Source organism: Danio rerio, chromosome 20 (assembly GCF_049306965.1).
Source record: "Danio rerio strain Tuebingen ecotype United States chromosome 20, GRCz12tu, whole genome shotgun sequence".
Taxonomy (NCBI): domain Eukaryota; kingdom Metazoa; phylum Chordata; class Actinopteri; order Cypriniformes; family Danionidae; genus Danio; species Danio rerio.
In genome coordinates, this window is record NC_133195.1 from 17,394,550 (window position 1) to 17,421,924 (window position 27,375).

The window sequence follows — 27,375 nt, forward strand, 5'->3', positions numbered from 1 at the left end:
TTTTCTTTTTAGCTTATTCATCAGCGGTCGCCACAGCGGAACTCCCAAAATTCATAAATTACACAAATAAATAAGTGAACAATTTCATAAATTATAAATAATTATGAAAATAAATACATGATAATTTATGCATTCAATAATGTTTTATTAGCATATATATATATATATATATATATATATATATATATATATATATATATATATATATATATATATATATATATATATATATATATATATATATATAWATATATATATATATATATATATATATATATATATATATATATATATATATATATATATATATATATATATATATATATATATATATATATATATATATATATATATATATATATATATACACACACACAAACACACAATTTTCTGCCAGTATTTTAATTTGGTATTATTATTGTTTACTCACAAATCATGAATTACATAAATAAACAAATAATTAAATAGTTACATAAATGATGTATATAAAAGAAAAGCCAAAAAGAAAATGAATGAATGAATGAATGAATATATATATATTTAATATATATATTAAATTTATGTGTATAACTAACACACACACACACACACACACATATTGCTAATTTTGTATCCATATTATTTTTAATACTATGTTGTATTCATATTATTGTTACAAAACCGTGTCTATATACACAAAACCTAACTTATTTCCATTTATTTCAAGCATAATGCAAAATCTGAAGTTGATCTTTGGAAAGCCCTGCCCACAGCCCCGCCCCCTCTGATGCAGATCCGTTTCCCGTGTGACGACCTTGTTTACTTGTCAAGACGTCGTCGCTACCGTTTCCTCCTCCCCAATATAAAACACCGTCAAAATGCCTGACAGCACATAAGTCTCGTTGCTCGTACGAGGCTGTCCACAAGAAGATATTCCTAAAAAATCAAGCAGACAAACAATGCGCACGACAAACAGAAGCTACACTGTATTAATAGCGGCTCGTGCACTTCTCAGTACCAACAAGTAGGATCTGCAAATGTTAGAAGACTGATGTTCGGCGGCGGCTAACGGGCTAAGAAGCTAAGATCATTTCAGTCGGATCGCGTTTGTTTAATTTACACCTCAAGACACTCGAAGACACATTTATCTACAAGAAACTGGTGTGTGCATCATTTCGAGGCCGTTATGATCCATCTTTCTCAAACCATGGTAAGGCTTTAGATGGCAAGATGTATTGTGTTTAGCAAACGGGTGCAGGTGATTTATAGAAAACAGGTTTGCTTTACTGTATGTTCTTTATCTTTGGTGTTAAAGTACAGTAGATCATGCTGAGAGGTTTGTAGTAATACATACAGCATTTCAGTCATAATTTGATTCACTACACATAATAATAATAATATATGCAAATGCGTGAAGATGACTTGAGGAGATTGAGATGCTGAAAGGTTAAAGATCAAACCCTGTTGAGACATGCTCTTCAGTTACCATTGAGTAATATAGTAACTGCTTCTTTCAAACGGGTTTTTCCTAAAACTGGGTACTAGTACCAGGTGCTTTCAGTTATTTATCACTGGGACTAGCAAATTTTGTTATTATTCTTGTGCGAGGGCACAGGTTTTTTTTTTCTTTTAAGTGTTTCTTTGTTTTATTTTATTTATTCCAATATACACAAATAACAACATTTAAACATTTATATTAAAAATGTGAACTGGTTTATTATGGAATAAATACCAATTTGAATAAAATAGTTGTTCATTGGAGTGAAAAAAGCTTAACGTGGCTTAATGCATCAACAAGAGAAACCCAAACTTATGTCAAACTTTACTTGTAAATAACCCTAACTACTGTAAAAAGAATGTATCAAAATTCCATATATAAGTGAAAAAAAATTACAAAAAAAAAAAGCATTTTCTTGTGTAAAAACTTAATGTGGATTAATGTACATTAAGAACAAGAGGGGGGAAATCAAATTTCTATCAAATCGTACTCATGGCAAACACTTAGTGATGTCTAAAGAATGAGCTGCAATTTTAGTCAGTGAATATTTTCACATGATGTGTTTTAAATCCATTACAAAAGGAAAAAGCTTAATGTCCCTGAACTATTAGGGCACACCAAAATCGCTGAAATTTTACTAGAACATTAACTACTAGCGAAAAAATCAAGCACTGATTCTTTGAACTAAGTGAACAATGTCACGTTAAGCGTTTTGTTCCCATTTAAGTCCATTATAAAAGCTTAATGTGGTTCATTGGAGACAATTAAATTTCTATAAAAATATACTCATAAACACTTTCAGCTTATAAAAGAACAAACTTTTATTTTAGTGCATCAAGTGAACGATATCACTTTAAGCATTCTCCCCTGTAGAAGAGCATTATAAGGAAATAACTTGATGTACTGTACCTTAACACTGACCATGGATACCCAAGTTTCTGTCAAACATTACTTGTAATTAATGCTAACTATTGTCAATAGAACGGGCCCTAATTTCATAGTTAATGCAATTTTACAACAACTGAGGAAAGCCAAATGTTAAAAAGGCTGTTCATAAAATCACATTTTATTTATAACAGATTAACCCTTGCTGGCCAAAAAAAGCACTTCTACATGTCATTGTGATCCCTGCAACAACATAGGGGAAAATACTTAACACAATATTGTTCACTTTAGCTGTGGAAACTGGGCTCATCCTTTGCTTGTAGTTAGTGTTAATCACAAGTAAAATTTGATTCAGTATTTTATCACATTATATTAATCAATGTTAAGCTTTTTTCTGATAATGGACTTCAATGGGGAGAAAGCACTTAATGTGATGTTTTTCACTTTATCTATGGAATTGGGATTCGTTCTTTTTGCAGTAGTTAGGGGTAATTATAAGTAAAGTTTGACAGAAATTTGGGTTACTCTGGTTGATGGTTTGGTACATTAAGCCATGTTTTTTCACGTTAAGTGTTTTAGATTGTCTCCTTCAGCATTTAGCAATTACTGTAATATGCCACTTTTTAGTTTATATTTCTTGTAGTTTACTGTTGTATCTTTCTGCTGTTTGCAACTGTATTTTATTTGCTTAATTGTCTTCTAATCTAATCTTTTGGTTTTTATTTCATTGTTTAATAGTGTTTTAAGCTTTTTGTTAAATTGACATGTAAATAATTTTTTTTTTTTTGCTTTGATTTATTTAAGTTTTTACTTTTTGTTTGCATATTGTAATTAAAATTGTATTTTAAACAGTCATTATTTTGTTTAAATGATTTATTCATTTTTGCTTATCGTAATCTAAATTTTAGTAAATTTAAAACTTAAAAGAAATATATTTTTGTATTTAAATGATTTTTTTGTTTAGTTTGTTATTTAAAAAATATTAATCATCTAAACCTAATATTTAAGTATTTAATACCAGTATCTATTTCATTATTTTATCATGTTAAATTGATTTAAGTATTTCTTTTAAATAGATTTATTTTATTGATTTTAAATGTCTAATTTGCACTAATCATAATACATTGTATGACTGTCTGTCTTTCTGTCTGTCTTTCTGTCTGTCTTTCTGTCTGTCGGTCTGTCTGTCTGTCGGTCTGTCTGTCTGTCTGTCTGTCTATATTAGGGCTGCACAGCATATCGTTTCAGCATCGACATGCATTGTTGAGTTATTATTATAGTTGATCGGCACAACAGTTAAGATTTTTGGAGTCATATATAGCAAAGCATACTAATAAAAGAATAAAACTTTGTCATTTGCATGTGTTTTAAAGGCATTTTAAGTTTAAAGCATCCAGGCACAAAAAGTGCATTTGTAGTTTAAATAAAGTTACAGAATTAATACAATGAAGACCAAATCAGAGTTATTTTAGATTTCATTATTAAACTTCTGCACCTTAATGCTTTTTGACTTCACGGAAAACCATAAAGAACTGTTTATTTATTCTTTTCTTTTTTTTTGTTGCTCTGTTTAAATTAAAATTGTAATTTAAAAAGTCATTGTTGTATTTATTTGATTTATTATTTGATGTATATTATTTAAATGGCTAATCATCTTAACATATTTATTTTGTTATTGACTTATTATGTTAAATATTGTGTTATGTGTTGATTTTTATGTTTTTAAAATGTTGTATCTAAATTGTTTATTTAGATTTTTAAATCTGTAATTTGTACATAAAAATGTTTTAATCTAATTTGTATTCATTGTAATCCAACATTCATCACTCTGTCCATTTATTTTTCTCTGTCTTTATATACCCGTCTATTAGTCTAATATTTGTAATATATGTTTTAATATTATTTAAATACAATATTTCAATATTTCATTTATGAATTATATCTGTGTGAGATTAGAAGTACTTTAAGTGTGTGTGTGTGTGTGTGTGTGTGTGTGTGTGTGTGTGTGTGTGTGTGTGTGTGTGTGTGTGTGTGTGTGTGAGTGTGTGTGTGTGTGTGTGTGTGTGTGTGTGTGTGTGTGAGTGTGTGTGTGTGTGTGTGTGTGTGTGTGTGTGTGTTTGTGTGTGTGTGTGTGTGTAAATTTATTTTTATGTTAAATTATATTTTGTATTTATTTAATATTTTAAAAATATGTATTTTCCTATCTTATTGATGTCAATTTGTAAAATGTATTTTAATGCTATTTAGGGTATTTCTGGCTCTAGTTTAAAGACTAAAAAGGAAAAAAAAACTACTATTCACTTTAGATTGCTTGTCTGTGAAGTTAAACCACCGACGGCCGCTTATCGTTTGTTTTTTGTTTTTTTAATCTGATACATTAAAAGGGAAGTTTTACTGCCAGTGCGATGAAAGACAACGTCCAACCAGGGTTAAAAAAGCTATAGTATTTGAGAGTACAGGGGTGTGTCTGATTTGTTGATGTTGTTGTTCTAGGACAAGTCATCTCTGCCATCTCTGAGTGATCTGTGCATGAGTCTGGTGAGCTCAAGGTTGGAGCTCTTCTGCGAGATGCGGGATGATGGATCTCTATCCTTCCGCGAGCCCCTGGTCTTCCCACAGGAGCTGGCAGACCAACTGCTCTGCAAGATGGCCACCGATGGTAAGTAGAAGAGGGCTTAAAAAAAAACTGAAGATGACATTGCTGCACAATCAACAGTAATAAGGGGCAGGTTCAGCCAATAAGCTTGGTAAGCACTTGCTTGGGGCTCTATAGGATAATCATAAAGTATAAATTATAAAGCTTATTTCATAGGATATTTGCATCTGTGCAAATTTGTCCTCCACACCCAATCATGGAACAGTCTAGCAGTCAAATAAGATAAAAAATTACATTTAAAAAAAAATAGTTTTATTATTTTTGAGTAATATAAGAAAAAGCAAAATAATAATAATAATAAAAATCAATAAATAATAATAATAATAGACTCACTGTATTAGTCCCATAGAATTAAACCGTTTTTAAACAGAGTTTTGCCATTTTTTAATCCATTTAGCTGATCTCCGGGTCTGTCAGGTGCACTTTTAGCTTAGCTTAGCATAAATAATTGAATCGGATTAGACCATTTGCATCTTGCTCAAAAAAGAGTTTCTATAGTTTTCCTATAAAAGTTAACTCTTCTTTGGTTACGGTTTAGTTACGACCGATAGGAAAATAAAAAGTTGCTATTATCAAGGCTGATATAGATAGGAACTATGCTTTTATTCTTACAAAATAATGAAGGAACTTTGCTGCCATAACATGGCTGCAGCAGGAGCAATGATAATACGTAGTGGCAGAAAATAGTCCCCAGCAGGGTAACTAGCTAACAGCATCATTGGGCTTGTACCTGAAATGGCTGCTTCGTGGTCAGCAGAAGAGGTCAAGAGGTTCCTCTTGTTGGTAGTTGAGGAACAGATCCAGCAAAACTGGATTGGACAACACAGTCATGTCAGTAGAGATGGCGCAGCTATAGTGATAATCCCACCCACTTTAAGTTTTTAAACTATAGTGGAAATGCAAGCCATGCCATACTGTACCATACCGAACAGTGGAAAATCGGCTTCTGTGAATCACCAAGATTTCACATATTTTTAAAAATTTTTGTCTAAAAATGTTCTGCTGAAGAAAATTCACTAACAACTTTGAAGACCTTGAGGTGATTAAATTAAAATAGTCATTATTGGGTGAACTTTCCCTTTAATAATTCGTAGATTTGACACTGGTTTGTAAAGCAAATTAACTTTTTCATAAAAATCTAGCACCCAAACTTTTTTCAGTGATGTTTATTTTTTATTGTATTTATTTTGCATTAAATTAGTATTCAACCTAAAGTAGGGCTGCATGATATAGGAAAAACCTGACATTGCAATATTTAGTTTTGCTACGACTTATATTGTTATGCGAATATAATTTCGGCAGATGACTTGAATAGCTCTATTTTAAATTAAATCCTTAACTTTAATTGGAATAATCTTGTAAAGGAGTGATTCAAAGAAATTGCAAGAATAAATAAATAAGATGGAGCATAAAAAAGTGAATTAAGTAGTCACATTTTCAGGTACAATAATACAATACGATATTATCATGATATTTTGCCTGACATTATATTTCTTAGAATTGCAACATTGATATATCTTTGATCCCCCATTATGAGAAACACCACCTCATGCATATCACTATTTTGTCGTGCAACTTTTATTAGATAATTAGATAATATAAATATATATATATATATATATATATATATATATATATATATATATATATATATATATATATATATATATATATAATAACCCCATTGCGATATCAATGCTGAAACAATATATTGTACAGCCCTATATTAAAGTGAAATTTAAAGGCTTACATGGATGATTATGATAACTAGGCAAGTTATTGGAGAATAGTGTTTTGTTCTGTAAGAAATTCTGAAAATGGACAATACTTTTGCCCCTGAAATTGTTTTTAAAAAAATATAAATTGTTTCTATTCCTGCCAACCTAAAAGAAATAAGACTTTCCCCAAAAGAAAAATATATTATAGGAAATAATTTGTCTTTAGTAGGCTAAGCATAATTTAGGAAATATAAAAAAAAAGAATAAAAAAACCTCACATAAGGGCTGGCTTCAACTGTATTTGGGGAAAACTTCTGTAACAGTGTCGTGTGATCATTTTTTGAGTAAGTGCAGAATTCTGTTGGAATGAATCTGAAACTGATTTTTTTCTTGCAGGTGTGTTGAATGACAGTACGGTGGGAATCTTCAGGAACTGTCAGCAGTTCCGCTTGCGTCATGCCTGCATCCGCACTGCCCGAATCTCTGCCGAGGCGTTCCACCGTGCCCTCTGCCCACATCGCCTCGTGGAGCTGGACGCTTCACGGGTCAATGCTGACCTCACCATAGCCGATATCCTCCGTGGACTCTCCTCTAATAAAAGCCTTCAGGAAAGCCTGCAGCGGCTGGTTCTGAACGGCCTGACCATGTCCTCTCTAGAGGAACCCAGCCGCCGCTGCTTCAGTGCCATGCAGGGTCTGCGGGCGCTCAGCGTCTCCAACGTTGATTTCTATGATTGGGGATTGGCAGATGTGTGTTTACTGCCTCGTCTGGAGAGTTTGGACATATCCAACACCTCAGTGTCCAACCTGACGCCTCTGCTGGGCTTGAGAAGCAGACTCCGCTACCTCACCATGCACCAGCTCAAGAGGCTGGAGATGACCACCGCTCAGCTGCTGGCCGTGCTCAGTCAGGTCAGCTAGACATAGTTCTTCAAAAAAAAAAAAGTCCCCAAAAGTGTTCGGAAAGAAGTTATTTAGAAAAAATTGATAAATAAATTGCATGATTATAATTTATAATTGTATAATTATTTTTTATTAATTTTAAAAAATCTTTTTATTTATAAATTTGATGGTAAATTACAAAAAAAAAACATAATTATGAAAAATAATTGATTAATTAATATAGTCAATAAGGTTAGGTTGATATTCGATGCTATCATCTATCGCCTATGGCCGATAGGCATCATAATGCTGAGCTGGCATCAATATCTTCTGCCCCACCCCCGTTGCAGCAGCAAACCGGTCGCGAAAAACACTAATACGTCTCAGTTTTAAAATGGCATTTTAGAACAAAAATGATCCACATCAACACTGGCGTTTCACATTAACAGTGACCACACACACACTCAAACTCTGTCATGTGGTCGAGTCTAGCGTATGCTCGCGTCTGAGATCCAGCTGTCAGAGGGTGCTTTGAACAATAAACAGAGCAGTGCACGTCGAACATTTTATCAAGGATGTACCGCTGGATCATGTCTCACTATAGTTGTTAAATGTGATTTAATTAATCTTGTCTCTATCTAATGAATCTTAGGTCTATTGAATCTATCAGCTAACGTGTCACAGCGTCAGTACACTGCTTCAATCTTTCGCTTTCATGCTTGTATTTAGTAATGTTAGTGAAAACCTCAAATACTGTTGTTTGGTTCCTGTTGATTGTGCAAATTTTTTACCAACCAAGTTTGTCGACGCCATTATAGCGACCAGATCACTCTGCCTGTTCATGCCACGTCCCACGGAAAAAGTGATTGACAGGTGGTAATTTGCGTGTAACTTATCTTAATTTATTTAAGAGTTGGTTATAGGTAAAACAAAGACCATGTGGGTCAGGTAGTTGAAACGGTAAGCTAATGAATGTGTTATGAATTATTTAATCATTTATAAATAATTAACTCACCGTCGCCTATGAAGATGATGCCATCGATGTCCATCGTGATCACATTAGACATTGTATGATGCCAAATTGGACGACATCGCCCAACCCTGTGTCAACTGAAGCTCAAACAATGAAATAATGAAAGGAAGTAAAATATTAGGACATAAATTATTTTGTAAAAATTGCTAATTGAATAATTATATTTAGAATTGCATTATTATTATATTTTAAGTATTTTATTTATAGATTTTTTGGTAGAATTCAGGAAAAAAAATATATGTAAAACAAATTTATAAATTAATATTATCAGCTGAAGCAGATACAATGCAATTAAAAAAACATATCAACAATTAAAAGGCAAATAATAAAAACAAACTATATAATTTATAATAAACAATACACTTTACATTTGAACTAGTAAACATTTGTATACATAATTTAAGTAAAAATAAATTATTACAAGTATAAAATAAAGGAATGCAAAAATTATCAAAGTAAATGTCTATTAAAAACTAAAGCTTGGGTAATTTAATAATTAATAAAATAATTTGCATGGTAGTAAAAAATACAATAATTAGTAAAATTAATTTGAATAAAAAAATATATCTATTCTCATAAATAATGGAAATTGGATCAAATTAAGATAATGTGTGATAAAAATAGATAAAGCATCATAATGATTCATATATAATAATATTTTCTATTAAAACTTTCCATTAATCATTTACAATGTATTAGTATTTATTATTATTATTATTATTATTATTATTATTATTATTATTATTATTATTATTATTATTATAGGCCTTAATTTACAAGAAGCAAATTGAGATCTCTTTTACAAGAGCGTCCTTGCCAAGATTAGAAATACACCATTTCCTTGAGTTTAACAAAAAATACAGATAGCATTATTTATCCATTAATACACACACAAAATGACATTCATAACTAATCAGACCATCTGCAGACCAATGTTTCAGATTCCAGATCATTTCAAATCTTTTTAAAAGTATGTTGTGAAACCAGCTCTTTAAGCTGCAATGTAGTCTGCAGGTTGTTTCTTGCAAAGAAAAATGCATATTTCAAATCAATTTTGCCCATTTCTCTACACACCAGTGGTACAGAGAATAAATACATGACAATATAAACAAGGTTTTTGTACTAGAAAATAAATAATTATATCTTGTGGTCTTTAACAACTTATAGACTGGATAGATGGGAGAAGAATATTCTTAACATCCTAATTCAATCTCTAATTTGTAGCCAAGAAGTTTCTTTCTGTGATTTGTATGTACACAATCTAATGCTTGTTGTTTCTGTTTGTCCAGCTGGAGGTTTTACAGCATCTGGATATCTCGGATGATAAGCAGTTCACATCAGACGTGGCGCGGCAGCTCTTGGAGACTCCTGGCATTCTGCCTCAGCTTGTGTCTCTAGATGTGTCGGGCCGTAAGCAGGTCACTGATGCAGCCGTCAAGGCTTTCGTGGAGGCCAGACCCGGCATGACCTTTGTTGGTCTGCTGGCCACTGATGCCGGATTCTCTGAGTTCCTGTCTGGAGAAGGAAGCTTAAAGGTAATGTGGTTTTTTTGTTTCTTTATTCTTTGTTTTAATTTAAATAGCTGATTTGGCTTTTTTTTTTTAAAGGTTTGTAATTAAGGTTTGAGGTCTCCTACAATTGCTTTACATTAATTCAGTCATTCGTACATTAGTTTTGTTATAATATACAGGTATTGTGAAAAAAAGTATTCTGATATATTCTTTGCAATTTTATTTAGAATTTAGAAATGATACACAAATGTGTTTTATTATTCTGTATTATTATTCTGACATTTTTTCTGCATATTAAACAAAGTAAGAATGTCATTTAGAGCATAAAATAGTGCTCAAATAAACAAAAAAGCTCATGTTTTCAGACATGATTTTGTAAAAATAAAGACTCCAAGTTCATCAATTTTATTTGGATTCATCTTCAATGCCCCCTCCCTCATCTTACCCCAGACATGCTCAATAATGTTCATGTCTGGTGACTGGGCTGGCCAATCCTGGAGCACCTTGACCTTCATTAAGACAATACTTTGATTAAGAGTCTACCATGTCTACGAATGCAATTTTTGATTAGCTTAATCCGACTACAGTCATAATCTAACTAAGCGGAAATCGGATAGATGTGGAGTATGCCGATTTTAGTCGCATTATTGAAGTGCAGTATCTTATGTAAACACCTTAAAACCATTGTATAAGACTTTTCGCTGCATTTTACGAAAGGACTGTCCATACACACACGGCTGCTTGACACTATTCTCTGCACCTTCCAAATCAGTAAATGACCACAGACACATGCATCGCAAAATGCAAAGGTTTTTTCCTCCTATACAGTGTGTGGAATCAAATTCCATTAAAACAGCACTTTTCCAGCACTTCCAATATCTCTTTTGTCTCGTGGGGGGCATTCATGAAATTTTGCTGAATGAAAGTAAAAGTGCCAAATTGCAGTTAAATTCAACAAATTAAAAATGAAATAACCGAAATTACATGAAACTCCGGAGGAAACATGGATAGCAAGGTGACACGCAGATGTTAATCGAATTATGTGCTATAACATGTAAAAGGGATCATGAAAGCAACATTCAAAAGTAAATACTTTATCCTATTATTGTCTTGTTCAGATGATTACTGATGTTCATGTAAACAAATATTCAATGTGAGTTCAGTTAAATTACCTAACACTAATTTACGTTAAAAACTTTATTCCCAGTGATGGGTTGTCATGTTTTCAGAAAAAAAAATAAAAATAAAAAAAAAATATATATATAAATATATATATATATATATATATATATATATATATATATATATATATATATATATATATATATATATATATATATATATATATATATATATATATATATATATATATATATATATTTTTTTTTTTTTTTTTTTTTTTTTTTTTTTTTTTTTTTCTGAAAACATGACAATAGTTTTTGCTTGTCTAAAAAATGCTTCTTGATTTAAGAATCTTTAGATATTTGGACTAGAAACAAAGCTAAAACACTGATGATTTTCTTTTTGCAGTGATTAGCACATTTAGACTTTTTCTGTTTTGGCAGGTGACTGGAGAGGCCAACGAGACCCAGATCTGCGAGGCGCTGAGGCGATACAGCGAGAGAGAGGGCTTTGTCAGAGAGGCTCTTTTTCACCTCTTCAGCCTTACTCATGCCATTGAGAAACCTAGACCGGACATCCTGAAGGTACACAGATCAAACAATTGAATTTAAGCTTGTCCATGTCTCCATGTCAAGCCTCACGTCTCTTCTTCTCTCCTCATCTGCAGTTGGTGGCGCTGGGCATGAAGAATCACCCAACCACGTTAAATGTGCAGCTGGCAGCCAGTGCTTGTGTGTTTAACCTCACCAAACAGGAGCTGGCCTTCGGTATCCCAGTGAGACTCTTGGGGAACGTCACACAGCAGCTGCTCGAAGCCATGAAGACCTTCCCCAACCACCAGCAGGTATTAGATTAATTGATTCATAGATGCATCGTGACATTGTGACATAAAATGTATGTGGCATACATAAAACAACAATTTGAAAAACTCTTCTTTCACATTGTCATTATGGGGTATTGTACGGAACCCCGGAAGGGAAGTAGTGGAGGAGAAAAAAATTGGCTGGGTGAAAAAAAAATTAATGGGTGAAAGAAAAAAATGGGTGGGAGGAAAATAGATATTTCTAAGTTTTTGCGTTCTCTCGCAGTTTTGCGTTCCCTCGCAAAGATGTTTTGCGTTCCCTCGCAAAGATGTTTTGCGTTCCCTCGCAAAGATGTTTTGCGTTCCCTCGCAAAGATGTTTTGCGTTCCCTCGCAAAACTGTTTCTCCACAAACACTTCCTGTTCACTGCACTCACGTAAACCCTCCCGTTTTTGCTGAAATTCTCCCATATTTTACCATTCTACCCCACTTTCTTTCCATTACTGTTCGCTGATCGTCGCCTTTCACTTTGCAACCTCTGAACCAGTAGATGCATGTATAAGCGCTGACTGACAGACGCGCTCCATACAATAAACTGATCCCAGATCAGCGTCTGTACGCGCCATTTAAAGGGACACTTCTGTTATCAAACAAGTGAGCAGCAAATGAATCTTATGTTTTGTTTAGTTTGATAACAGAGGTGTCTCTGTAAGAATGCACAGATCTATAATGAAAGCAGTCCATTACTTTAGAAACTGTTTGTGCTCATTTAAGAGAAAATAAGCTGTTTAAAATAAAACATGCAGGATGGAGATGTTTCATATTATTAGTGTATTTGTCTGTTTAAACATACACCCGCTCCTCTGTAAATAGCGCGTACAGACGCTGATCTGGGATCAGTTTATTGGACGGAGCGCGACTGTCAGTCAGCGCTTATACATGCATTCACTGGTTCAGAGGTAGCATATGAAAGTCGACAATCGACGCACAGTAATGTAAAGAAAGTGGGGTAGAATGGTAAAATACGGGAGAATTTCGGCAAAAACGGGAGGGTTTACATGAGTGCAGTGAATAGGAAGTGTTTGTGGAGAAACAGTTTTGCGAGAGAACGCAAAACATCTTTGCGAGAGAACGCAAAACATCTTTGCGAGGGAACGCAAAACATCTTTGCGAGGGAACGCAAAACATCTTTGCGAGGGAACGCAAAACTTTGCGAGGGAACGCAAAACTTTGCGAGGGAACGCAAAACATCTTTGCGAGGGAACTCAAAACATCTTTGCGAGGGAACGCAAAACTAAAAAAATATCTATTTTCCTCCCACCCATTTTTTTCTTTCACCCATTTTTTATTTTTTTTCACCTAGCCAGTTTTTTTCTCCTCCACTGCGTCCCTTCCGGGGTTCCATAGTATTGTGTGTAGAATTTTGAGGAAATAAATTAATTTAATCCATTTTGGAATAAGGCTGTAGCATAAAAAAATGTTGAAAAAGTGAAGCGATATGGATACTTACTGGGTGCACTGTATGTGTGTGAATGGGAGTGTTTGGGGATTTCCCAGTGATGGGTTGCAGATGGAAGAGCATCCGCTGCGTGAAACATATGCTGCATGAGTTGGCGGTTCATTTCTCTGTGGCAACCCAAGATTAATAAAGGGATTAAGCCTAAAAGAAAATGAATGAATGAATAACACCTAAACATTTTTTACTTAATTACTAGTTTAATAAATCAAGCAAATGATCATGAAAATCAGAAGTGATTATGAAATGAGAAGATCTTTTTGGAAACTTGGATGAGCTTATTAACAATTAAAATGCACATCAAAATCAACCTTGGTTTAGAATGTTGCTTAATATTATATTGCAAGTCATCGCATTACATAACATTTTGCTTATTTAATACATATTTTTTTCACCTAACTAAAGCAGTAGATGAAATGAATATGACTTAATTGTATAATGATGGTTTAATGCTGCCAGGTTGTGTACTCGGTTACAGGAAACATAACTGCACACAAAAGAGCATTTGTAACATAGTGTTCCCCATGTCATGGTGATGCAGAACTTCTTGTGGTGAATGAGGAAGAGAATTCTAGAGGGTTTCACAGGTGCTTTGATTTCCTCTATTTTTTTTTTCAGCTTCAGAAGAACTGCCTGCTCTCTCTGTGCAGTGATCGTATCTTGCAGGAGGTTCCCTTTAACAGGTGACACATTGCACATGATCTATAATTCATTGCACACACATAAACATGAGTTTATTTATATAGCACATTTCACACACAATAGTAATTCAAAGTGCTTTACATGAACAAGAAGAAAAGTAATAATAAACACAAAAAGTTTGAGAATTAAAAATGGGTTCAAATTACATGGAATTGATTTATAAATGTATGAAGAGTTCAGATGCAGAGCTAATGGCATTGAGCGAATGATTAAGGAACGTATTACATGATAAACTAATATTTTTGCTTCAAGCATCAGCGCTTTCAGAAATGACAGTTTGTTTGCAAAAGCCTCTAAACGGCACTTGCCTTTGACCCCAAAAGCCACTGTGTCCCGACGACCAATCAAAAAAGGTTTTATGTTTTCAATGTAGCAGTGTGCTGATGCGCCAGCTTTTATGAGGAGACTGTTTTATTCAGATTTATATTTTAAAAGACAGAGTTTGATGAATTGGAAGAGTCTCTCCGACTGTCAGTGAATGGCAAATGAAAACGTCCCTTACCTCAAAACTGCTTTATAAGAAAAAGAAAACACAATGTGCAGTTGGAAGTGTACTGTAACATGCATTCAAATTTTTTTTTTTGAGCTGTGACTCTACTTTGAATGAGGCCAATTTACTATACATTAAACGGCAACTGCGTTTCACGAATTGGATTATGTTTTATTAGTTAAGATGTCTTTTTTTTATCCATCATGGATGCTATGAGGATAAATCAGAGACGAAAAAGAGACAAAGACGGTGAGTATGTTGAGGATTAATGAATGACAGCTTTAATGAGACTCATCCCCCCTTTTTGCCCAGCAGACATTTTATTTGCTAATGTAAGCTATTTTTTAAAAGATAAATATAATGTATTATTTATATTACTTCAACTATTAGGCTTGGGCAGTATCCAAAGTTTGATACCGTCAAACCTCCTCCCTATTTTACCTCGGTATCCGGTATTACCGTACATAATAAAAAAATTGATGATGTAAGGCTCAGGCAGGGTCACCAAAGTGTTGGCTTGCGCCTAAACCATTCAGAAACTGAATAGCGTATATGCGACCTTAGGTTCGCGATCACCTGTTTGTCTTGTTCGTATCAGAGATCTAGTTTTGCATCTGAACAGAGCTATACATACATACATACACACATATTATTCATGTTCATTTGATTGGTTTCATTTCTGTTGAGGGTTTTGGATTTGGGTCAGCTATGCTGTTTTACGAACTACTTGTTGATAATAAATAAATTATTATTATTACTTAAATTTTAGGTTTTCATAGAGTAACATCTCTCACCACCATAAAGCTTATTTTGTTAGAATGTACATTTTTTAACAGTATTAGACAAGGAATTTATATACTAAGAATATTTGGATGGCTTTTAAAAAAAAAAAAAAAAAAAGTTTTTCCTGGAAGAATATTTATCATGTATCCATGCACAAAACTCCATTTGATTTATTCATTAATTAATTTTAAGGTTTATTTATGTGTTTTTTTGCATTTATATAAAACTACAACAAAACTACAGCAAAATATAGAAGACGAAAAAAAACAATTCAATAGTAAAACATTTGAAATGCTGTTTATTTAATTATTTTATCTGTTTTTAAATGCATTTTTTATCTTTATTTGTCATGAAAATAGGTCAGGATGGTGACATGACATTAAATAAAAATATTCTATTTCTACTCATTTTTATTTTCATTGTATTACAAATACAAATGAAATAAACATTGTGATATTGTTTTAAAATTTTAGTTGTAATGATCGTAAAAAAGGCTCAAATTTAACTTGAAACTGGCAGAAACCCTGATTTTTTTTATTTATTTATTTATTTATTTATTTATTTTTTAAATATATATATTTTTTTTACTTTTTTTTTTTTTTTTGGAGCAAAACAACACACAAGCATGCCTTAAGTGAATCATTTTGACACACCTACCCATTCTTACTACAGTTTACCACATTACTATAATTAAGGCAAACGTGACCTATTTAATGTGAAGGTATTTGACCTAGTTATCAGATGCACACTTTCAGTCAAGTGTGTTGTCTTGTTGTCACTAGTTTATCTGGGTTAATTATGACGTTTGTTTTTTTCAGGTTTGAAGCTGCCAAGCTAGTCATGCAGTGGCTGTGTAACCATGAGGATCAGAACATGCAGAGGATGGCAGTGGCAATAATCTCCATCCTCGCTGCCAAGGTGAGAACCGGTTTAACCACAGGGTAGAAATGTTCCCGAGAGACTCCCAGAACACATTCAGTACATTCTTACATTGTTATGCGTTGTAAAAATGTGTTATGACAGATCTGAGATAGATTATGCTTGTGTCATAGTAAGGGTGTGAGCCATCATGGGATGTTTTTTTTTAATACATATAGTTAAATGCTACTTTGGAAAGTACTTAAGGTCTGAAAATGTGTCAGATAATATGCCTGCAGCATATTTTGCAGCAGCACCAGCATGATCAATTAACGCAGGCAAGGATAGATCCTTGCATTCATGTTGGTAGTACAGGGTGTTTGCAGGGTCTTAAAGCCTTAAAATGTCTTCAATTTCAAAAACTAAATTTTAGGCCTTAAAAGTCTTAAATTCACTGAAATATTGTCTTGTACATCTTAAATCCTTTTTAAATGGATCTTAATTTTTCTTTGTTTATGCAAAGCTACCCAGTCTATCCAACACGCATCCAAACACCAATAATACATCTTAATAAAACTTTTAGCAAAACTCTATTTATATTTAATATTATAACATTTTGGTGTGCATACATTTAGTTTATTAAAGTTTAATTAATATTTATACTACTACGTTTTGTTTTGACACATTATTTAAAATATGTGGCTAAGAAATAACTAATTACAATTAGCTTTTTGATCGGGCTAGTAAAAAAATATTCTACTGGGCCATTTTGAAAAGTCCTTAGCCCTATACAAGTCTAAAATTTCATTCTTGATGGTCTTAAAAAGTCTTAAATTTGACTTGCAGAGTTTGCAGAAACCCTGTTGTAACTACTGAAATATTGAACGAGACTCATTAGTTCAGAAAACTTTTCTACAGGGTTTTTATTGTCATTGAATGAAAGGGATTTTTGTTTGATGATTGATGGATGGATGGATGGATGGATGGATGGATGGATAGATAGATAGATAGATAGATAGATAGATAGATAGATAGATAGATAGATAGATAGATAGATAGATAGATAGATAGATAGATAGATAGATAGATAGATAGATAGATAGATAGATAGATAGATAGATAGATAGATAGATTTGAAGAAAAAAATATTTGTTTTACAACCATTTTTATGCATAGGCTCTTTTTCAGCTCCATTTTCATCAGCAGCCACGTTTGTCAAATGCAGTCAAAAAGTCAGGATTATAAATATTTTATGGGCTTAGGTTTTAAAGTGACCATTTCAAAGAGTAGGATTTAAAAAGTTTACATGACTTACTGTAAAGCTAAATATAATGTTTGTAAAACTACTATCAAGCTATCAAACATACAAGAACCAGCACTTTGCAGCCAGTTAAACACTTAAGTGTTTAAGATTTGGACACCTCTGCCCAAACCCCTCCCAAATTCTACCTAATAAGGTGGCCCACATGAAATACCATGGATTTCCGCAGATTTGTAGCCAACCATTGAGTATTTATTTACTTGTGTAAATGTATATTTAATCAGTTTTAAAAATGTATTACAGTAATATTATTGACTAACATGAAAATGTTCATGGTTTATTTACAATACCGTTTACTAAGTAGAGTTTTTCTGTCTTTTAGTAGATCCGTTATATAAAAGATTTGCTTTGTTTACCAAATAAGTGGATCTATTTGGATTTGCATTGCAAACATTAAACCAGAACCTAAAGTTCGTTGACCATCTTTGATGCTGGCTTGATGAACGACTTTTTGTTGAAAGCCATCGCTGGGTCTCAAAGGCAGTTTTAAACGGAAGTTTCTTCACCATTGCAAGTCAGTGGGCGAATTTGGTGCACTCCTGCACCACAGGGGTATAACTTACACCCCAGTTTAATGTGTAGATTTACACAGCTTGGCAGCCTCTTCAATTATGGAAGATCACGTTTCTGATGTGTCAAAGTTTGGTCTAAGGTTAAGTCGATGGGATTTTTCCGCATTTTCCAGGTCAGTTTCTGGAAAACTAAAATTCAGATCAGTTCAAAAAGATAAAGCAACTTGAGTCAGATTAGTCTAAAGGTCTGGCCGCAGTTTGGTGGTCATAGCATTAAAGCCCTAGAAAGAGAAGGAGTTGGTCGATTTTTGGCTCAGAAGAAGGAATAATAATAGGTTTAAGTAGCATAAAAGTATTTTGGCTTTCCCCATCCAACATAATAAACTTAAACTATTTTTTTTTTCTTTCATATATTAAGTTTTTAGTTACGATACTCTTAAAATCAATCCACATTAACATGCAGATTTTTTTTTTTTTTTTTAACAAAATACTGTGCAGAAATAGTAAAAAATGTCTGCAGATTCTGTCTGGCGCTACTGATATCCCAACAACTATATTAATAACTATTAATAAGCAGGAGTTTATTAAGGCTAAACTTAATAACAGTGAGATTTGCATCCTAAAATAAAACATAATCCAATTTGTCTTTGACAGTTGTCCACTGAGCAAACCGCACAGTTGGGAGCCGAGCTTTTTATCGTCAAGGTATGTTTTTTGGAAGAGACTTTTTCTAATACCCTTGAATGGTAAAACTAGCAAACACTCACTCTCAAACTGTCTGCTTCAGCAACTCCTGCATATCGTGCGTCAGAAAACGTGTCAGTCGACGGTGGACGCCACGCTGAAGTTTACCCTCAGTGCCCTGTGGAACCTCACAGACGAGTCTCCGACCACATGCAGACACTTCATCGAGAACCAGGGGCTGGAGCTCTTCATCAAAGTGCTGGAGGTGAACATTGATTAAATGTGACAGTAATCTGAAAAAGCTGACCTGAACGAAGCCCTCATTCCTGAATCTCTCTGTTTTTTTATAGTCTTTTCCATCAGAGTCATCCATTCAGCAGAAGGTGCTGGGGTTACTGGTAAGAAATGTATCTTGTGTAGTTGTGTCTAGCATAAAAATACATCAAAATAGCCTAAAGTGACCTTAAATAAAAGATTACTTTATTAACTTTCACGAACTAATCATAAAAAAAATGTATTATGGATTCATGTTTACCTTTTTATTTAAAATCAAATCATCATGTTTAAATGATTTCCAGAGGTTTGTGTAACCCTAAAGTTTGCTGTAATGTGCTAAAAAATCTACTTTGCTTCACACAAATAAACATTTAAAATGTATTAAGATAGGCAGCAAACTGGCTCAGTGGTTAACACTGTCGCCTCCCAGCAAGAAGTTCGATGGTTTAAGTCCTGGCTAGGTCAGTTGGCATTTCTTTGTGGAGTTTGCATGTTCTCCCCATGTTCGTGTGGGTTTCCTCCGGGTGCTTCGGTTTCCCCCACAGTTCAAAGACATGTGTTACGGGTGGATTAAAACAATAAATTTGCTGTAGTGCAGTGTTTCTCACCCACGTTTCTGGAGGAGCACCAGCTCTGCACATTTCACATGTCTCATTAACTAAACACTCCTGATTCAGATAATCAGCTCATTAGCAGAGTCTGAAAGATAATGCGTTGCAGCTGGAAGGGCATTTGCTGTGTAAAACATATATTCAGGATAAGCTGGCAGTTTATTCTGCTGTGGCGACCCCAGATTAATAAAGGGACTAACTTAAATGAAGGAATGAATGTATTAAGATAGAAAATGGTAATTTAAAATTGTAATGTTTGTACTGAATTGTTGATCATATAAATTAAACCACTATAGTGGAAAGCAGAATTTCGTTTCGGTTTATAAATTCATTTGTGAGGCACTAATCTTCGGTGTTAAACACATTAAGTTCATTCTACTAAAAATGAAAAATTAAAATTAAAATAAGTAGTTTGAATTTTCATTTTGTTAATTTTTTTATTTATTTAATAATTATTATGTTGTTGTTGTTGTTGTTTTTTAAGGTGGACTAATTCCATGCTTTTTCCCACATGTATTTTTTTTAGAAGTTTATAAAATTTGTATACATTCTATTTTTTTATTCATAGTAGTTTTTGTTAAATAAAAATGAGAAATATTTATTTAATGCGGTAAAAATATACAAATTATCAACATTTGTACATGCTTCGTGTGTGTGTGTGTGTTTGTATATGATGAACAAAAACAAAAAATATATCAAATTTGTGGAAATTTTGTAGCTTGTAATTTTTTTGGAATGTATAATCTTTGGGTGTCACGTTCGCCTCATAGCAAGAAGGTCACTGGTTCGAGTCTTGGCTGGATCAGCTGGCATTTCTGTGTTGTTTGCGTGGGTTTCCCCCACAAGTAAAAAGATAAAGATATGTGGTACAGGTGAATTGGGTGAGCCAAATTGTGGGTAGCGTATGGGTGTTTCCCAGTGATGGGTCGCACCTGGGAGGGCATCCACTGTGTAAAACATATCCTGGATAAGTTGGCGGTTCATTCCGCTGTGGTGACCCCTGATTAATAAAGGGACTAAGCTGACAAGAAAATGAATGAATTAATAAATGTATTTTTTTCTATTTCTAAAGATATTTGGTGACTAAAATATTATTTTATTAAACAAATGTTTAATAAATCTGAGAAATGGATACAAATATTCTTTCATTTTTTTATTTTGTAATTTTTATTGATTTATTTTTAATTATATATTTTTTTATTCTGTTACTAAAAATAAAACAACTCACTAATCAGTTTTGTTAATTTAACAATTTAGTTTCTCACATTTTTAGTTTCTGTTTTAGTTTCACTCTTTCTTTATTTCTCTCTCTCTCTCTCAAGTAATCAGCCCCGGTGAGCATAATATCAATCCTCATAAAAAAGCTAAAGTAAATTAACCCCAAACCCACATGTACAGTAGCGCGGTGTTCATAAATACGATGGCCTCAGCATTTTCATAAATTTGCAGTGCATGGAGCTGTGGGCAGCACTGATAAAAACACAGCCCTCTCATCTCACAGCATTATGCTAATCATTTCCCATAGTTAGAAAGTATAATGAGACCATTGTATTTGTGTGCTGTGCTCTTATCTCTCTGAATGTGTATGTCTGTGTGTTGGTGTTCAGAACAACATTGCGGAGGTGAGCGAGCTGCACGGCGAGCTGATGGTTCAGAGTTTTCTGGATCACATCCGCACTCTGCTCCACAGTCCAGAGGTGGAGGTCAGTTATTTCGCAGCAGGGATCCTGGCCCACCTCACATCACGAGGAGAGAAGGTCTGGACCCTGGAGCTGACCCTCAGGAACACACTGCTCCAGCAACTGGTGAGTGTGTGAGAGATTCTGCTGATTGACTTGTACTCTGAATATACATTGATCATTATGTGCCTTTTTTTCAGCATTCAGCCATTCTGAAGTGGCCCACGCCGGAGTGTGAAATGGTGGCGTACAGGTGAGAAAAAAAACATCATGAAAAATCTACTTTTTTTTTTTAGCACTCCTGTATATTTTTTTTCCCCCAATTTCAGGTTTTTTTCCCAACACATTTCTAAACGTAATATTTTTAATAACTATTTTGTAATAACTGATTTTGCTTCATCTTTGTCATGATGACAGTAAATAATACTTATAATAATACTAGATATTTTTTATTAGTATTCAGCTTAAAGTGACAAAGGCTTAACTAGATTAGTTATACAAGTTTGGGTAAATTATATTTACAATAAAAAAACAATTTATTTTATGAGTTCAGTGCTTGAGATTGCATCCACTTTGGTCGCATTTGCAAGCAAAATTTAATCTATGCGACCTCATAATATATTTGGGAGCATTTGTGCGACTGCATATTGTGGCTGTAGTGCGACCTGTTAAGATTTTTTCTAAAAACGTCCTGAATCGCTATAGCCCTGCCGCTTTATTGCTTCATATTAGCTGTCAATCACTCAAGTCTTTCCGATGTCAGATGACAGGGAGCATTTGTTACTGCGGGAAATGTCAACAGCTGAAGAGTGAAAAGCACACAGGTCTGCAAACCCCACCTAAAGTTACATTGTAACTGCGCCGATGACATCGGTCATGCAAAAAGTTACGAATTGCCGTGAGATTGCATTGGGTCATGACATGTGGTGAATGTTGATCCGTCAGCCTAGATCACTCCAGTGTTTTCGGAGAAGGTGTCCGATTCGATGCATTGCATTCAATGTGTGTTCAGCGCAAATGTTCCCTAAATGTGAAATCTACTGTACACATCTTCGCCTTTAAAGTTAATGTGATTGATTCGTGTGTGCGTGTGTGCGTGTGTGCGTGTGTGTGTGTGTGTGTGTGTGTATATACATACATACACACACACACACACACACATACATACAAAAATAAAATTAATTCATCTGAAGTACATTAGGGGCCTTAAATAATGACTGAAATTTTATTTCATTTTTAGACGAAGTGTCCACTGAAGCCAAGAGATTCAAAACGTTTAGACTGACTGGGTCTTTAATAGTAAAAAAAAAATACACTTTCAATTATTAAAATATAATTAAAACAAACTAGAAGGTAAATAAACACACAACATCTCTGTTTTTGTTTTTAGATTGTATGAAAATTGCCTCTTGACAAAAAAAAAAATAGTTTTTGCCTGTTTATTATTTTGATGCAAGATTTTCTCCCCCATCTGCACTAAAAATATATATAAATATATATAATTTATATAGTCATTGTAGTACTTCAACTTATTTTAGTTATTTACCAAGGCAGCATTTATGTCTCTCTCTCTCTCTCTCTCTCTCTCTTTTAGCTAATTTATGTATGACCCCAGACCATGTAACCAGTCCTATGGGTTAATTTCTTCTTTTTTGTTAAATTGAGATTTAAATTCTTAATTATTAATTTGCTTCTGGTCATTTCATCATCTTGTCTTTATATAGCCTTTTTGCACTATATACTGTTCTATATCTTCACAACTCTGGTTTGCACTCATTGCCATATGCCCTTAATGTAATTGTATTGTTACTAATTTTTACTCTTTACTTAAATTTTTTAAATCGACATTTTAATGTATGTTTTTAGATGACGTTTTATGTAAAATTGTATTTATTGTGAATTTTTTTTACTAAAACTCTACTTTTTGTGTTAATATTATATGTTAGGCACCTAGGGTCTGAGAGTAACATTATTTTGATTCTCTCTATGTCCTGTACATGCGGTTTAATTGACAATAAAGCTGACTTTGACTTAAAGTATCTTTGGTCTTAGAAGCAAACTCTAAAAATGCGTGGAGATATATTTGATTGAATACATTGAGTTTTCGACAGATCAATCGACAGCTGAATAAATGAGCATTCCACTTTTACATGGTTTATTATGATCAGAGTTTATATGGCTGAGATGCAACTATTTGAAAATCTGCAACCTGAGGGTTCAAAAAAATCTAAAAACTGAGAAAATTAGTAATTTATATTAGAATTCAAAAATTAGGTTTTGATACATTTACAGTAGGACATTTACAAATTATCTTCAAGAAACACGATTCTAATGTAACATTCTTTTAAAATCAAATCGAAGTCAATCAGTTTGATCAATGCTTTTGCCAAAAATATACCCGTGCAACTTGTGGTCCAGATTCACATTTCTAATTTCAGTTTTAATACAATTTACAAAATAAAAAGCAATTAACTAGGTTTAACTGCGATATCTCTGAAGTTCCAGCTTCAGTTTAATGCTTGTGCAAAACCTTTATAAGGCTTCATTCTGAAAGTGAATTGTGCATCTTTGTCCTCAGGTCGTTCAACCCCTTCTTCCCTTTACTGGAGTGTTTCCAGACTCCAGGAGTTCAGCTTTGGGCCGCGTGGGCCATGCAGCACGTCTGCAGCAAAAATGGTGAGCACCATCAGCACCATATACCTCTGAGCGGCCTGAGGCTTTAGTGTTGTGATGTTTAATTGTGTTTGTTGAACGCAGCTGGCCGCTACTGCAGCATGTTACTAGAGGAAGGAGGATTGCAGCACCTCGAGGCCATCACTTCACATCCCAAAACGCACAGCGACGTGCGCAGACTCACCGAGAGCATCCTGGACGGTTTACAACGACACCGAGCACGCACGGGATACACGGCGATACCCAAAACACAAGCACACAGAGGTATTTCAAATGTGTTTGTAACATTTCCGTTTTTAAACTACAGGTTTTGCTAATAAAGTGCCTCGTTATGCAGGTTTAAAGGTTTATTGTCAAAAGGTTTGATCATTTAAAGGTTAAATGATTTAGTTTGGCGAGTTGTCATTGTCTGAAATAGTTGGTTTAAAGATCTTCCATAGAAACTACACCAGAGTAATTGTCAATTGATTTATTAAAAATTATGGGCTCTATTTTGACGGTCCATGCGGAAAACGGAAAGCGCAGGGCGCAAACGCTTTCAGGGCGTGTCAGAATCCATATTTGCTAATTTAAGGATGGGAAAATCCGCTTTGTGCCGTGGCGCATGTTCTAAAAGGGTTGAGTTTATTTTCTTAATGAGTTATAGGTGTGTTTTGAGAATAAACCAATCAGAGTCTCATCTCCTATTCCCTTTAAGAGTCAGCTGCGTCGCGCCATACGCGCATTTGCTATTTACATGACGTAAAGTAAGTGGAAGTGGAAAAACTGAGCATATCACAAGCAAACAGTTTTTATTAACAGAAAGCTCAGTTAAACAGAGCATCTATTGCGCAAGAATGAGAGATAAATGATCTACTTTCACTTTCGCTCTTGGATAGGGAACCGTTTTTGCACAGACATCAATTAGCCTATAAATAATTAAGTTCCAAAAAAATTGTATCTGTGCAACCCTACTTGTGTAAATGTGTGTGAATTTATATTTATTCAGTTTTTTAAATTTGTACTAATATTATTGTGATTTATAATAATATTAAAATGTTCATGAGTTATTTACAATACAGTTTTAATACAAGATCTATTATACGAGAGACTTGCTCTGTTTACCAAATATGTGGATCTAATTGAATTTGCGTTGTAAACATTAAATAAAAGTTAAAAGTTTAGTATTTTTTCATATTATTTATATATTAAGTTTTTAGTTATGATACTCTGCATATGATAATCTGCAGATTATTTACAAAATTCTCAACAGAAATAGCAAAAAAATGTCTGCAGATTCTGTCTGGCCCTGGGCATAAAGCTAGAATTAATGGCGATTCAGAATCAATTTTTATTTTTTTTTATTTTGAAGGTGCTTTTCACACCTGCGAATCGATTCAGTTGTTCCGAAACAACAGAGATTACAAATGTTACATTGTTGCTTTTTGCTCTTGGAGTGGTTCGCTTTCACACTGAAAAGTTTCGAATTGGACCAAAAGAGCCAAAACAAGTCACTTGTCAGTAAACTCTCCTCACATTGGTCAGTTTCAGGGTTTGTTTTGCAGAGTCCCGCTCAGCTGTCAGGAGAGGTGGTGGTTTGGTGGTGTTTGACAAGGTGCGCGTGACGTGTCTGAAGAGTGAGGAGAGATGCGGTGGGGAGAGGTGTGAAGGGTGCGCGAAGTAGCCTATTTGAGGACCGGAAGGGAGACGCAAGATTACCGGGAGATTATCATTCGTTTGCGGGCATCCGGAGACTCGCGAAACTTCCCGCCCTACTCATAATTCTCTCTTCATATAGCCGTATGCCTATTACATATCCATAAAACACAGTGATATAACCGCGGTCGGATTGGATCGCTTTCTCACTGCAATCGATCCGCTCCAGAGTTCGTTTCAATCAAGCCGAGACCACCTCCTTCAAGCGATCTCGCAGCGATTCATTTGGCGCAGATCTGAAAGCAATTGGTGGTTTCACATATGCCAAACGAACCGCGCTAACTGGGCAAACGAGACAGGTTCCCAAACAAAAGTGTAGGTGTGAAAGCACCCATCTGCTTTTCAGTTCTGAAACTGCTACAATACAAGAAAGCATACTGCATATATATAAGAACTGCATAATAGGGGCACTTGAAATGTTTATTTTTTTAATCTTACATCTATTTCTATTCTGTTTTTCAGAAAAATGCAATCCATGACAACGTTCTTTCTGATCAGTGGCCTCTACATAAGACGCCTGAAAAAAAAAGAAAAGATAAAGGATGCTTTTTGTATATGTATGTGTTCACCCGTGCCCATCCATATAACAAAGACACTCGGCTGTGGATGAGTTACTCTGCATATGTTTGCACACCACAGAATCTCTTATTTATTTGACGCCAGTCGTCTCCGTGAGCGGAAATGTGTATTTAGACAGGCAGCAGCTCAGAGAGTGTGTGTGTGTGTGTGTGTGTTTATGTTGGGTGTGTGTATGCAAGTGCATTTCATTGTGTGTTTTAAGCGCATGCTCATCAGAATGCTTCACATACATAATCAGATTTGGATGAGATGTCATTCATATTACAGATTTCTGTCCTGTTGGGTATAATATGCAATAATATAGAGTACAGATATATGACTATGGTTCATCATAAGTTGGTTTGTGATGTTGTGTGTGTGTGATTGAGGGAAAAAAGATAAACGCTTGCTATTGCATTGAAAAGCATGAGAGCTTTAAGGATTAAATCTATTTTTGTAGGTTGTATATATCGAGTATAGCAGATGACTTTTGTTTATGATGGTGTGTGTGTCGTGTTGCACGCAAAGTATTACAATCCAGTCTCAAAATTGTTACAGTGGACAAGAATTCTCAACAACCAATCAAACGTTTGCCTTCAAACAAAGCAGGAACTTCTCATTTAAAGGACTGTTGCCTCATGGAGAAATCAAGCAATGGATTGTGATAGTAATAAAAGGACAGATAAATGGGGAGATTAAGAACTTTATGGCAACTCTGGAGTGAGGATGATTTGCCAAAAGTCATTGGATTTGCCTTCTTGCCAAACGTCCTTGCAATGAACTTAAGTTTAAGATTTCATTTCACACCAGTTGTGTTGTTAAGCAGCAGGTTCTACTTGTCTTGTTTGAAATTGCAATTAAAAAAGAGATTCAAGTTTGTTCTGGTGACCTAAACAAATTGTTTTTGTTCAAATGTTTCTGCTCCCTGAAAG

At 34.1% G+C, this 27,375-nt stretch overlaps 1 protein-coding gene across 1 annotated transcript; it reads left to right on the forward strand.

The window, feature by feature from the left end:
- Nucleotides 1–835: 835 nt before the first annotated feature.
- zyg11 (zyg-11 family member, cell cycle regulator) lies at nucleotides 836–27,320 on the forward strand. Its single transcript, NM_001040332.2, is given in 16 exon segments — nucleotides 836–1,189; nucleotides 4,856–5,021; nucleotides 7,133–7,647; nucleotides 9,940–10,185; nucleotides 11,727–11,867; nucleotides 11,951–12,127; nucleotides 14,220–14,284; nucleotides 16,395–16,494; nucleotides 18,922–18,972; nucleotides 19,055–19,216; nucleotides 19,302–19,349; nucleotides 21,446–21,643; nucleotides 21,718–21,770; nucleotides 24,096–24,193; nucleotides 24,275–24,454; nucleotides 26,348–27,320. Coding segments are annotated over 16 exon segments (2,241 nt in total). The 5' UTR covers nucleotides 836–1,165; the 3' UTR covers nucleotides 26,365–27,320.
- Nucleotides 27,321–27,375: the final 55 nt, after the last annotated feature.